The 14762-nt window shown below is 44.5% G+C and overlaps 1 protein-coding gene across 4 annotated transcripts in view; it reads left to right on the top strand.

The window, feature by feature from the left end:
- The window catches only part of chd1 (chromodomain helicase DNA binding protein 1), a 299232-nt gene that overhangs the window by 245259 nt on the left and 39211 nt on the right, over window positions 1-14762 (top strand). For all 4 annotated transcript variants that reach the window (XM_072516362.1, XM_072516363.1, XM_072516361.1 and 1 more), the window contains 5 exons: window positions 4671-4766; window positions 6420-6587; window positions 7749-7906; window positions 14088-14129; window positions 14298-14425. In XM_072516362.1, the coding sequence (XP_072372463.1) occupies window positions 4671-4766; window positions 6420-6587; window positions 7749-7906; window positions 14088-14129; window positions 14298-14425 (592 nt within the window). The remainder of the gene's footprint in view (window positions 1-4670; window positions 4767-6419; window positions 6588-7748; window positions 7907-14087; window positions 14130-14297; window positions 14426-14762) is intronic.

Below are 14762 nucleotides of genomic sequence, written 5' to 3'. Positions count from 1 at the left end.
GAGATCTGTCAGTCTCGCTGAGATGTCGCACATCTTGTATGGGAATTGTGAAGCCTTTGTCACTTGTCGCACATATAGTGGGTAGACCTTCAATGTCTTCTTGTCGGTTAGATGAGCTGGTTAGACTCAGAGTCGTCTTCTGGTGTCTCAAATAATCTGGGTATACTGTCATAGTCTTTTTGTTGTTCACGTGAGCGTGGTAGACTGTCATAGTCGTCTTGCTGTGCACTTGAGCATAGCAGATTTGCATCGTCTGCTGCTGGTTGCTCAGATAAGGTTGCTAGAACTTCATGGTCTTGTTCATGCAAGGACTGCGCTCTGGAGTCTTCCATTGTGGAGTCTGCCAATGAGCTCGCTGTGGAGGCTTGTAACGCTCCCTCTGTAGAGTCTGGCATCGTTCCCTGTGTGGAGTCATGCAGTGGTCTCCCTGTGGAGTCGGTCTCTGCGCTCTCAACGGAGTCGTGCAGTGGTCTCGCTGTGGAGTCTCATCGCTTTTTGTGCGGAGTCGGGGACTCTTCGTGGTGCGTGGACCACTCTCTGTCTCTTGGCATCAGGCCGCAGCAGAATCCTGTACTCGTGGGTCAGGATGTCGACTATGCTGGGCTGAGGATCCTCAAATCCGAAGAACTCGTCCATGACTGTCGGATGCTTCAATGTACAACACATCTCGTTGCGGTTCGGATTTGGTACTGAGGTCGCCACGTCCAATGATAAAATCATCGTCTAAGTCGTAGTCTTCAAGGACTAAATCATCTCTTAGGGCGGTGCTAACTGCTTGTTGCAGGGTTCTGCGGAGGTTACCTCCAGCTACTGGTCGAGGCATTGCGCTCTCGTTCCATGTGAAAGAATTGCGTTTTCTGGCTTTAAATTGTTTTTCACTATTTTCAAACATTTCCCCTTTAAGTGGGCGTGGTCCAGGACCTCTGACGTCATGATGCGTGTGACGTAGAGTGTAGGAATAGATAGCGCATGCGCAGGTCGCTTTTCCTTCACTCTGCGCTCTTTTCGCAACTGCGCATGCGCGGCTTCTCGGGAACTGCGCATGTGTGGCTCCTTGCGCAAGATGGCTGCCAATCAAAATTGCCGTTTGCTTCTGTTGCAAGCCTACCTTTGCCTCGTGGTGAGTAGAGGCACCAGTTTTATCGATTTCTGTTGTGTTCATCTCGCAGTAGTTTTCAAACTTGTCCAGGACTGTCTGGAAGTCTCTCTTGTCCTGCCCTTTGGAGTACTTGAAAGAGTTGAAGATTTCTGTTGCACTTTCACCCGCAATGGTGAGTAGAAGATCTACCTTCTCAGCATCGGCCACGCCATCTAGGTCGGATGCTACCATGTAAATCTCAAATCTCTGCTTGAATGCACGCCAGTTGGCACTGAGATTGCCATGGTACCTGAGCTGCTGAGGAACCGGAATCTCGATCATCTTGCCTGGGTGCTGTTGCTGGTAGTCACGGACTTGCTTAGTTGAACTATATAGATTCAACAGGCACTACTGGTACCATGTTGTGTTATGTACTCTGGGATAACACAGGCTGCAACTCGATGCAGCTTTGACTAAAAGATACTCCAGACGTTGAAGTAAGTTCAATGTGATTTATTGAACCATTAGCACAGTTCTCTATGAGTTCGACTCTCCTGCTAATCTTGCTATAGTAACTCAGACTAGCTAACCAGTCTGCTCTAAGCCATGCGGTGGGTGTGATGCTTCTGACCTGCCCCTGTCCTCTCTAAGTGTCACCTGTGGAAAGAGACAGCATGTGTGCCCTGTCCTTATATATGGGTTGTGTAATGCCCCCTTGTGGTAGTGTCACCTCTGGGTGTCTTGACTGCCCATTGGTCGTGTCCTATTCTGTGTGTTCATTAGCTGTATGTCTGCATGTCATGACGTTCTGGTGCTCCCTCTAGTGTTTACTTAGTCGTAGTGCATTTATATTAACCCCTTGTGTATTTACAGTGATGCATATCACCACAATAGCTCTGCCAAATTACGATAAACTATTGTAAAATGGTTCACAATAAAATTTGGACAAGTGATACGGCCAGACCACATCTTTGCTTAAGGGTATTTTTGTTGGAGCAGAAGATAGAAATGCCCCCATCTTCTCTAGCCAGTTACCGCTTCAATCTATTTGACTGGACAAACTTGAAGATTTTACAGAGACCTTCTCTTACAGATAGTGTCAAATTCCTTTGCAAGGTCAACAAAGGCACAATAGAAGTTTATAATTTGCTCTTTGGATTTTGTTTTCGAGCTGCCTGCCTGTGAAGATCACATTAGCTGTACCCTTTGGAACTCCCATTGACTGGGAGGATTTTTTCTGCAATGTCATGAATTAGGCATCGTAATTTCAAGGATCTGTCCAGAAATAGCAAATAAAGTCCCCAGTGATGACCATAGAAAAAAACATTTTCCTTTTCCATTGAGAGATGGACAATTGAACTCATGGTGGATCTTTATAGTTTGTTGAGGTCCTTGACTCGGGAGTCTCAGCTGAGGCAGCATCAGAATCAGGCTCCTTCTAATTTGAGTGTACCCAGATAGCTTTTTCAGCCACAGTATGTTCTGTTGTAAGAATATTATTGATAATATCTGATCAATAGCATAATTATTGATAGCTGATTTAGAAGATTTTAGAAATTGTCTATCTTTTCAGGATTTTATTTCTAGCTGAGAGAGGAATGGTTTCATCATTGCTCACACATAGTAGGGCTGAGTTATTAGATTGTGGGCTATGTACTGCATAATACTGAAATTCTTCACGGCATTCTGGCCAGGGTATGTATGTCTCCCATTGATGTAGACAGGGGCATGTTCTCCACTACGCTTCCTGAAGTCGATGACGATCTCCTTCGTTTTGTTGACATTGAGGGAGAGATTATTGTCATCGCACCAGTTCACCAGATTCTCAGAAGACTAAGGAAATTTGGCATGTCAGCTACGACCCTCACCAACGTCTACAGATGCACCATAGAAAACATTCTTTCTGGTTGTATCACAGCTTGGTATGGAGCCTGCTCTGCCCAAGACCGCAGGAAACTACAAAAGGTCGTGAATGTAGCCCAGTCCATCACACAAACCAGCCTCCCATCCATTGACTCTGTCTACAATTCCCGTTGCCTCGGAAAGGCAGCCAGCATAATTAAGGACCCCACGCACCCCTGACATACTCTCTTCCACCTTCTTCCATCAGGAAAACGATACCAAAGTTTGAGGTCACGTACCAACCGACTCAAGAACAGCTTCTTCCCTACTGCCATCAGACTTTTGAATGGACCTACCTCGTATTAAGTTGATCTTTTCTCTACACCTTGCTATAACTGTAACATTATATTCTGCAGTCTCTCCTTCCTTCCCTATGTACAGCATGCAAGAAACAATACTTTTCACTGTATACTAATACATGTGACAATAATAAATCAAACCAATCAAGGGTAATGTTGCAGCTCATCTGCTCCACCAGGAGTTGCACAAAATCCTTAGTTCAGTTTTGATAACTTGCTCTCATCCATGGTGATTCCAGGTGGTGTTTTTCATCAGACCAGTCCTGATGTTTATAGACAGATGGACCCCAAGACTTCCTTAGTTGCACTGTGGTCTGAATCTCTGGAGCAGTTCCCGTCAGCTTCATTGTCACCAGGACTTCGGCTCCATAAGTTAGAGCCTGGTGGTTGGATGGACATCCCCTTTCTGTTGTTTTGGGCTATTTTCTCCTTTGAGAAGAATTCATTGTGGATACAGTGAAACCATGGTATCACTGTGTGGACAATAATGGGGTGTTAAGGGGTACTAAAAATAAGTACGCAGATGCTGTGTTAAACTTTAACGTAGGAGTTGCATGGAATGCTGCAAGTGAAGGATCATATGCAGATGTAGCTAATGGATGCAAAGTACACCACAAACTCTTCAGGACATTGATGTTAGGGTATTTATCACAATGAGGCAAAGATGGGTTGTAAGTGACAAATATGTTCAGTGCAGGACATTGTTGGAGGATGTGGCCAATGCACTCTTACCTGCTGAACATTAAAATATTGCTGCACAGTACCTTCGAGGTGTGCTTCCACATCCTGTCATTGCGATCTGGCAGTATCCTTGGCTGTCCTGTATCCCAAACAAACCCTCACATCTCATCAGTATTTGGATTTGCTGCATTATCATAGACGCCTCGGAAAAGCTGGGGATTGTGTATCTTGTCGCTGAACAAGGCACTTTACAAATGTTAATCTTGCCAGAAAAAAGATGTTCTTTTGCTGATTCTTGGTTGCTTCCGGCATTAAGTTCAGCAGTGATGTCAGTTTCTCTGTTCCTGCACATCCAGTGTGTACCATTGAGAGCAGTCGAACTCTCACTTCCTCATCGCAATTCCAATGGTGATACCAAATGGAGGAGAATGTTGGTTCGTAACATTTCAGACAAAGAATTGAGTTATTGGAGAGCGAATCAGAAGCATGTGGAGAAATTTCACAGGACAATCACCTGATTTATTTCCAGTACTATCTATTTTAAAACTTTTTTTAACTTAATTTTTGCTCCATTAGGCATAAAATGAAAACTAATATGAAGTGTTTTAACATCGTTTAAAAGCACACTGTGATGAATTTTTTTTTTTTTTGAAGAATGAACGATTTGCTAACAATCCGATTATATTTAAAAATGTAAATTTTGATTGTAGGAAATGGATATTGATGAAATTCTTTGTCGTGCTGAAACTCGTGAGAACGAACCTGGGCCTACCACTGTGGGAGAGGAGCTATTGTCCCAGTTCAAGGTACCGGAAAGTATTTGGTGTTGAATTCAGTAGGATCTGCTAACCTGTGCACAGCACCATAGTGTTTGAGATTTACTCAGCACCTGTGCTGTTGGACTATTGATATCACTCAGATCAGAGCAGTAAAACAAAAATTGCTGCTGTTCTGATTTGAAGGCCAAGTCAACCAGCTGTATCACTAACCTGGGCTGGCTACGAAATTGGCTTTCAGACCTGGTTTAAGAACTAAAGTTTTGGCAGGTTCCAGAATGGACCTTGAGATTCCAGGGCCACATGGAAAAACCATATAACTTTGAAAACAAATATTGAATTAAAATGTTAAATCATGGATTATCATAAATGTCATGGTGTGAGCAGCGGGAAAAGTGGAAGATGGAGAGTAGTGGTAAAATCTTTAAAACATTTTTAAAATTTGTTTAATATAACATTGATATTGCTCTTTTTTGTGTTAGCATCAGGGTGTGTTGGTTGGAAGGGAACCGGGTTGGTTCCTTAAACTATTGTCATTCTAAGCGTTGAGAGCTTTTTATGTTCTTGGAATTTTTTTTAATGTAGTATGTTAGATGTAAAGATTACCCATTCGCAAACTTTCAAACCAGCCATTTAGGCCCATGGCTCAGTTAGAAGTTCCCTAAAAGAACTGTCCATTTAATCTCATTCCCCTACCCTTTTTCTTCATATTATCCACCTCTTTAAGAACACATATTTACCAAACAGCTGCGGGTGTGAGAATGAGGTTAAGTGGTGGCTTTGACAACAGCAGTAAATCTGTAACGTCAAAGGACAATGGGATAAGGAAGTTTAGTTGAATGAAATAATTTGTCTTATTTTTGAGAAAACCAGAAGTGCGATTGTGACAGAAGAGAGAGCCTATCTGGGAGGCACTGAATTCAGAAAAAGTTGCCTGCAGTGTATGAGAAGTTGCCCCTTGGTTTTTGACCCTTGTCCAATTCTAAGCCGCCAAATCAGACACAATTCTCTAACAGCAGCCTAACCAATAATATGTACAAGTTAAAGCAAGAAAGCTGTGTACAACAGTTAAGTAGTCATAAGTCGGCCAGTTTAACTCAGTTGTCTGGGTAGCTGGTTCGTGATGCAGAGCGAGGCCAACAGTGCAGCTTCCATTCCCGTATCGACTGAGGTTATTCATGAAGCAAGTGCCTTCTCAACCTTGCCCCTCTCCTGAAATATGGTATCCTCAGGTTATATCACCCCCAGTCAGCTCTCTCCCTCTAAGGGAAAAGCAGGCTCTGGTCATCTGGGACTAAGGTGACTTTACTTACTTAGTCTGTTTGTAGAACAGGGAATCTAAACACCTTCCTGTCCGTTGTATTGTGTTCTTATATATTTATGAATTGAAAGGAGGGACAGTAGGACTGAATCCCAACACAGCTGAAATCCCATAGTCGAACAGAGCTAGAGGCCAATGGAGCATCAAGTTTGCACGGTGCCAATGCAGAAGAGAATTTGGGCTGCATATATCTCTCCTGTGTCATATAGTGATTATTACTGGCCTAAGATTTACTGTTTAATTTTATCCATAGGATTAACTGAATTTCATAATGTAGTTTTCAATTTATTAATTTTTCCTTATCTAACTATATCCTATGAGCGCATGTTGAAAACTTTCTGGAATTTTCTTCTCATCATTAGGTGGCAAATTTTTCCACAATGGATGATGACCTTGAACCTCAGCGGAATATCAGGGACTGGGATGACATTATTCCTGAAGCGCAACGAAGGAGGATGGAAGAGGAAGAACGGCAGAAGGAACTTCAAGAGATCTACTTGCTTCCTCGAATGCGCAACTGTGCCAAACAGGTAAGTGAGAGCAGAGGGCCAGGGACTAAGTATGTAAACGAGGCAAAGGTCCCAGAGGCCTGAGAATGGGGCAGCGAAAGTTGGGTAAACCCAGAGGTGTGGATTCCCCAAGCACCAGCCCACACGTCCTCCACTCTCAGTGATTCTGGTGCATCCATTCTACATTATCCGCATCTCCTGTCGTGACTTGCAGTTGTATGATTCAGTGTTAAGCCTGTAAACAATGTCTGTGTTTTTGAAGCTTCTTTGAGCTTTATTGAAAGGTAGGAAGCCGAGGACGGAGAGGTCAGTAGTGGAATGATGAATTGAAAGCGGCAAGTGACTGCAAGTTCATGCTTGTGGGCCGAACATAGGTGTTCAACAAAGTGATTACCCAAATGGCATTTGATCTCTCCAATGTAGAGGAGACCACATTGTGTAAAGTGAATATCATATACTAAATTGAAAGAAGCACAAATAAATAAATCCCTGGAAGGATGTCTGGGGCCCCGAGGATGGGAGATGAAAGGACATCTGCCCTTGCTTGGGAAGATGTTTGGGGTCAGGATAGGGTATTGCAGAGAGAACAGCCCCTTTGAAATGCTGAAAGATTACTAAATTACGTCTCTGAAACATTGTCGGTATTATATCAATGTCACTATTTTCCTTTGGACATTTAATTTGTGTTGCTCATCTTGACCTGCTAAATGGCACTACCCCTGAACACAGTGACTGAGGTAGAAACAGATCAGGACAACACCAAAAGATAGATTAACCCTCTGGTGGGTCATCAGTGTGTGTATTCACACTAGTCTATTGCAGGGATGTATTTTAATTAAAAAGCCCAAAATGATACTGTCCTATGAAAGAGCACTCCTGCCATCTTGTGGTGAAATATATATATATATATATATATATACATATACATATTGCAGTAACCGGTTCACTCTTGGTTGTCTTTTGTCAGTTATTGCATCCTTGGAGAGCAAGACACATGAGACCTCCATTAAAATATTCTCTGACTTGCTTGGACAGTTGGATAATTTCAGAATGGTTGAAGAACACAATTTGAGTCTGAAGTATTTTTGTTGACATTTATGTATTTTATTCCGTTACAGTTGCCTTTCATGAGGTGGAATGCAGTATTATAAAGTTTTGCTCGTGTTTCTTTCCATACCTTAGATTAGTTTTAATGGAAGTGAAGGAAGGCGCAGGAGGAGGCGATCTTCAGAGTCGGACAGTGACTCGGTTTCTGAAGGGAAGCGACCTAAAAAACGTGGGAGACCGCGAACAATTCCTCGTGAAAATATTAAAGGTTTTAGTGATGCTGAAATTCGTAGGTATGTTTATAAAATATAAATTATACTAAGTTATGCAATGGATCAACACATCCATTTTCATTGTGACATACTAATTACTTTTATCTACTGAACTCTAAAGCTTCTTTTAGAAAAATATTAATAGCGTGCAGTAGCAATATGTATTTACATTTATTGTATGAAATGTATGTGGTTAACAGGCCCAGTTGCATCACTTTGTTACAGATGCATCATGATCTAAAATGTCAGACAGAGGGTCACCTGGACTCGAAATGTTGGCTCTTTTCTCTCCTGCCAGACCTGCTGAGATTTTGCAGCATTTTCTCTTGATTTCAGATTCCAGCATCCACAGTAATTTGCTTTTATTTATATGGCTAGTCCAGTTCAGTTTCTGATCAATGGTAACCGCCAGGATATTGATAGTGGGGAATTCAGTGATGCAATGCCATTGAATATCAAGGGGCAATGGTTAGATTATCTCTTATCATAGAATCATAGAAGTTTACAGCATGGAAACAGGCCCTTCGGCCCAACCAGTCCATGCCGCCCAGTTTTTACCATTAAGCTAGTCCCAGTTGCCCGCACTTGGCCCATAACCCTCTATACCCATCTTACCCATGTAACTATCTAAATGCTTTTTGAAAGACACAATTGTACCCACCTCTACTACTACCTCTGGCAGCCCATTCCAGACACTCACTACCCTCTGAGTGAAGAAATTGCCCCTCTGGGCCCTTCTGAATCTCTCCCCTCTCACCTTAAACCTATGCCCTCTAGTTTTAGACTCCCCTACCTTTGGGAAAAGATGTTGACTATCTACCTTATCTATGCCCCTCATTATTTTATAGACCTCTATAAGATCACCCCTAAGCCTCCTACGCTCCAGGGAAAAAAGTCCCAGTCTATCCAGCCTCTCCTTATAACTCAAACCATCAAGTCCCGGCAACATCCTAGTAAATCTTTTCTGCACTCTTTCTAGTTTAATAATATCCTTTCTATAATAGGGTGACCAGAACTGCACACAGTATTCCAAGTGTGGCCGTACCAATGTCTTGTACAACTTCAACAAGACGTCCCAACTCCTGTATTCACTGTTCTGACCAATGAAACCAAGCATGCCGAATGCCTTCTTCACCACCCTGTCCACCTGCGACTCCACCTTCAAGGAGCTATGAACCTGTACTCCTAGATCTCTTTGTTCTATAACTCTCCCCAACGCCATACCATTAACTGAATAGGTCCTGGCCTGATTCGATCTGCCAAAATGCATCACCTCACATTTATCTAAATTAAACTCCATCTGCCATTCGTCGGCCCACTGGCCTAATTGATCAAGATCCCGTTGCAATCCTAGATAACCTTCTTCACTATCCACTGTGCCACCAATCTTGGTGTCATCTGCAAACTTACTAACCATGCCTCCTAAATTCTCATCCAAATCATTAATATAAATCACAAATAACAGTGGACCCAGCACCGATCCCTGAGGCACACCACTGGTCACAGGCCTCCAGTTTGAAAAACAACCCTCTACAACCACCCTCTGCCTTCTGTCGTCCAGCCAATTTTGAATCCAATTGGCAACCTCACCCTGGATCCCGTGAGCTTTAACCTTCTGCAACAACCTACCATGCGGTACCTTGTCAAAGGCTTTGCTAAAGTCCATGTAGACAACGTCTACTGCACTGCCCTCATCTACCTTCTTGGTCACTCCCTCAAAAAACTCAATCAAATTTGTGAGACATGATTTTCCACGCACAAAGCCATGCTGACTGCCCCGAATCAGTCCTTGCCTCTCTAAATGCTTGTAGATCCTGTCTCTCAGAATACCTTCTAGCAACTTACCTACTACAGACTTTAGGCTCACCGGTCTGTAGTTCCCCGGCTTTTCCCTGCTGCCCTTCTTAAACAAGGGCACAACACTCGCCACTCTCCAATCTTCAGGCACCTCACCTGTGGCTGCCGATGATTCAAATATCTCGGTTAGGGGACCCGCAATTTCCTCCCTAGCCTCCCACAACATCCTGGGATACATTTCATCAGGTCCCGGGGATTTATCTACCTTGATGCGCTTTAAGACTTCCAGCACCTCCTCCTCTGTAATATGCACACTTCTCAAGACATCATTATTTATTTCCCTTAGTTTCCTAACATCCATGCCTTTCTCCACCGTGAATACCGATGAGAAATATTCATTCAGGATCTCACCCAACTCTTGTGGCTCTGCACATAGATGTCCTTGTTGATCCTTAAGAGGCCCGACTCTGTCCCGAGTTACTCTTTTCCCCTTTATGTATCTGTAGAATCTCTTTGGATTCTCCCTTGCATTATTTGGCAAAGCAATTTCATGTCCCCTTTTTGCCCTCCTGATTTCCCTCTTAACTCTATTTCGACAATCTCTATACTCTTCAAGGGATCTACTTGATCCCAGTTGCTTATGTACGTCATATGCCTCCTTCTTCTTTTTGACCAGAGTCTCAATATCTCGAGTCATCCAGGGTTCCCTACTTCTACCAGCCTTGCCCTTCACTCTAAAGGGAATGTGCTTACCCTGCACCCTGGTTAACACATTTTTAAAAGCCTCCCATTTACCAGCCGTCCCTTTGCCTGCCAATAGTCTCCCCCAATCTACCTCTGCAAGTTCCTGTCTGATACCATCAAAATTGGCCTTGCCCCAATTAAGAATTTTAACTCTTGGGCCAGACCTATCATTCTCCATAGCTATCTTAAAACTAATGGAATTATGGTCACTTGTCCCAAAGTGATCCCTCACTAGCACTTCTGTCACTTGCCCTTCCTTATTTCCCAAGACGAGGTCAAGTTTTGCCCCCTCTCTAGTCGGTCCATCCACATACTGAATGAGAAATTCCTCCTGAATACACTCAACAAATTTCCCTCCATCCAAGCCCCTAATGCTATGGCTGTCCCAGTCAATGTTGGGAAAGTTAAAGTCCCCTACTACTACCACCCTATTATTCTTGCAGCTATCTGTAATCTCCTTACATATTTGCTCCTCAATTTCCCGCTGACTATTTGGGGGCCTGTAGTACAGTCCTACCAAGGTGATCTCTCCCTTCTTATTTTTCAGTTCCACCCATATAGACTCAGTGGGCGAACCCTCGGATATATCCCCTCTAAGTACTGCCGTGATGTTCTCCCTAATTAAAAACGCCACTCCCCCTCCTCTCTTACCTCCTGTTCTATCCTTTCTCTAGCATCTGTACCCCGGAACATTGAGCTGCCAGTCCTGCCCCTCCCTTAGCCATGTTTCAGTCATAGCTATAATATCCCAGTCCCATGTGCCCGTCCATGCCCTGAGTTCATCCGCTTTGCCCGTCAGGCCCCTTGCATTGAAATAAATGCAGTTTAATGTAGACCTTCCTTGCTCTCTGCCCTGCTTTCTCAGGTCATGCTTTACACACTCTCCCTTCCTGCCTTTTGTTTCTGTCCCCACTGACTTCCTACATCGGTTCCCATCCCCCTGGCACATTAGTTTAAACCCTCCCCAACTGCACTAGCAAACACCCCCCCGAGAACATTGGTTCCGGTCCCACCCAGATGCAGACCGTCCGATTTGTACAGGTCCCACCTCCCCCAGAATCGGTCCCAATGTCCCAGGAATTTGAAACCCTCCCTCTTGCACCATCTCTCAAGCCACGTATTCATCTTAGCTATCCTGTCATTCCTACTCTGACTATCACGTGGCACTGGTAGCAATCCTGAGATTACTACCTTTGAGGTCCTACTTTTTAGTTTAACTCCTAACTCCCTAAATTCAGCTTGTAGGACCTCATCCCGTTTTTTACCTATATCGTTGGTGCCTATATGCACCACGACAGCTGGCTGTTCACCCTCCCCCTCCAGAATGCCCTGCAGCCGCTCCGAGACATCCTTGACCCTTGCACCAGGGAGGCAACATACCAACCTGGATTCTCGTTTGCGTCCGCAGAAACGCCTGTCTATTCCCCTTACAATTGAATCCCCTATCACTATAGCTCTGCCACTCTTTTTCCCGCCCTTCTGTGCAGCAGAGCCAGCCACGGTGCCATGAACCTGGCTGCTGCCACCTTCCCCTGGTGAGCCATCTCCCCCAACAGTTTCCAAAACGGTAAATCTGTTTTGGAGGGAGATGACCGCAGGGGATCCCTGCACTGCCTTCCTACTCTTCCTCTGTCTGTTGGTCACCCTTTCCCTATCTGCCTCAGTAATTTTAATCTGCGGTGTGACCAACTCACTGAATGTGCTATCCACAACTTCCTCAGCATCGCGGATGCTCCAAAGTGAGTCCATCTGCAGCTCCAGAGCCGTCAAGCGGTCTAACAGGAGCTGCAGTTGGACACACTTCTTGCAGATGAAGGAGTCAGGGACACCAGAAGGGTCCCTGACTTGCCACATCTCACAAGAGGAGCATGACACGGGTCTGAGCTCTCCTGCCATGACTTAAACCTGAAGTTAAATTTGAACTACACTACACAGCTAAGAGAAAGTCAAAGAGAGAGAAATCACTTACCAGTGACAAGCCAATCACTTACCTGCTGGCTGTGATGTAATTGCTCCAGAGACTCCCTCACAGCTCTGCTTCTCTGCACCTCCTTCAGGTGAGCACCAAATTCCCTTAACTAGTTAATTAATTTACTTAATTAATTTTTTTTTTTTTTTTTTTTTGTCACTCCCCTCTTACCCGAACTCAGCCTTACCCAAACTCAGATACACTCTGTTTGCCTCCAGCACCCTGTTTCTATAGGCACTTCAGCCACACCCTTTGTATCCTTCCTGATTTACAGTCAGCCAATAGGCCTGCTCCCAAAACTGATCTCTCCCGAACAGCTGACCTGCAAGGTAAGGAAGTGGTTAATCAGTACTTACCTCACCCACGGCGCGCCCTTTTAAACTGTCCCCTCTGCCTCGCAGCTCCCGCGCTTTTTGAAACTCCCGCGCTGTTTCCAAGGTCCCGGCTCCCTCTCTCTCCCGAACAGCTGACCTGCAAGGTAAGGAAGTGGTTAAGCAGTACTTAGCTCACCCACGGCGCGCCCTTTTAAACTGTCCCCTCTGCCTCGCAGCTCCCGCGCTTTTTGAAACTCCCGCGCTGTTTCCAAGGTCCCGGCTCCCTCTCTCTCCCGAACAGCTGACCTGCAAGGTAAGGAAGTGGTTAAGCAGAACTTACCTCACCCACGGCGCGCCCTTTTAAACTGTCCCCTCTGCCTCGCAGCTCCCGCGCTTTTTGAAACTCCCGCGCTGTTTCCAAGGTCCCGGCTCCCTCTCTCTCCCGAACAGCTGACCTCACCCACGGCGCGCCCTTTTAAACTGTCCCCTCTGCCTCGCAGCTCCCGCGCTTTTTGAAACTCCCGCGCTGTTTCCAAGGTCCCGGCTCCCTCTCTCTCCCGAACAGCTGACCTGCAAGGTTAGGAAGTGGTTAAGCAGTGGAAATTATTGCCTCTCACTTGTGTGGCACAAATGTTACTTGCCACTTCTCAACCCAAGCCTAGATATTGTCCAGGTCTTGCTACATTTGAACATGGACCTCTTCAGTGTTTGAGGATTGATATGGTGATGGACATCAGCGAACCTTCCCACTTGACATTATGATGGAAGCAATGTCATTGATGAAGCAGCTGAAGATGGTTGGCCTGGACACTACCCCAATGAACTCCTGTACTGATGTCCTGGGACTGAGACGATTGACCGGCAACACCACAACCATCTTCCTTTGACTCCAGTTTAGCTGGGGCTCCTTGATGGCATACTCTGCCAAAATGCTGCCTCGATGTCGAGGGCAGTCACTCTCCTGTCGCCTCTGGAACTATGCTCTATTGTCCATGTTTGAACCGAGACTGTAGTGAGGGTAGGAGTTGAGTGGCCCTGGCGGAACCCAAACCGAGCGTCAGTTTATTGCTAAGTAATGCCGCTTGATAGCGCTGTTGATGATCCTTTCTATCACTTTATCGGTGATCGAGAGTATACTGGTGGTGTTGGATTTGGCCTTGGCACATTGCTGGGTAGATCTTCAGAACTATTGCCAAAATATTGTCAGGGCCCATAACCGTTGCAGTATCCAATGCCTTCACAATTTGCAAATGGGTGTTTTTGAATTTTTGTTTCATGTACAGTGGGTAACTTGTGAATTGTTAAGATTTAACACTTGATTCACTTGAATGCATTTATCAGTTCAAAAAGCACTTAAATACTATTTTGTGTTTATTAGGTTTATCAAGAGTTACAAGAAGTTTGGTGGACCTCTGGAAAGGTATGTTTCATCTAAACACAGTTTGTGTACAAATTTGAGCAGGGAGTATAGAATTTTCTATCCTGAATTTGATCCATTTATTTTTCCTCCCGCTATCCATAACTGCAATAGTTGCAAAATTATTGTTAAACTGTTGCCTGCTGTAACCTATTGGATCTTGCTTTACAGGTTAGAAGCGATTGCACGAGATGCAGAATTGGTAGATAAGTCGGAGGTTGACCTCAGGCGGTTAGGGGAGATGGTGCATAATGGTTGTATTAAAGCTCTACGAGAGTCCACAGGCCAGGAGAAGACAGGTACTTATTTATAGTTCACAATTTTTTTTCTAAAATTATTGATATGGACAGAAAGGTGAAATAGTGAACTTGAGCAAAATTTAAGTGTTAGTGTGTCAACTGTGACTCGCTGAGTGAAATTCTTGCCTCTAAATCAGAAGGTTGTGGGCTCAAGTCTCGTTCCAGAGCCTTGGATCGCAAAATCTATGCTGACACTTCAATGCAGGACGGAGGGATTAATACATTATTGGAAATGCTGTCTTAGTTGAACTATTAAATTGAGCCCCACTCTCTCTCCACCCGCTACCTTCAGGTGGATATTAAATTGGCCCACTGGCTTTGCACAGCCTGACATCAT

The sequence above is a fragment of the Scyliorhinus torazame genome, chromosome 9 (assembly GCF_047496885.1).
Source record: "Scyliorhinus torazame isolate Kashiwa2021f chromosome 9, sScyTor2.1, whole genome shotgun sequence".
NCBI lineage: Eukaryota > Metazoa > Chordata > Chondrichthyes > Carcharhiniformes > Scyliorhinidae > Scyliorhinus > Scyliorhinus torazame.
This window is presented reverse-complemented; position numbering and strand designations above follow the sequence as displayed.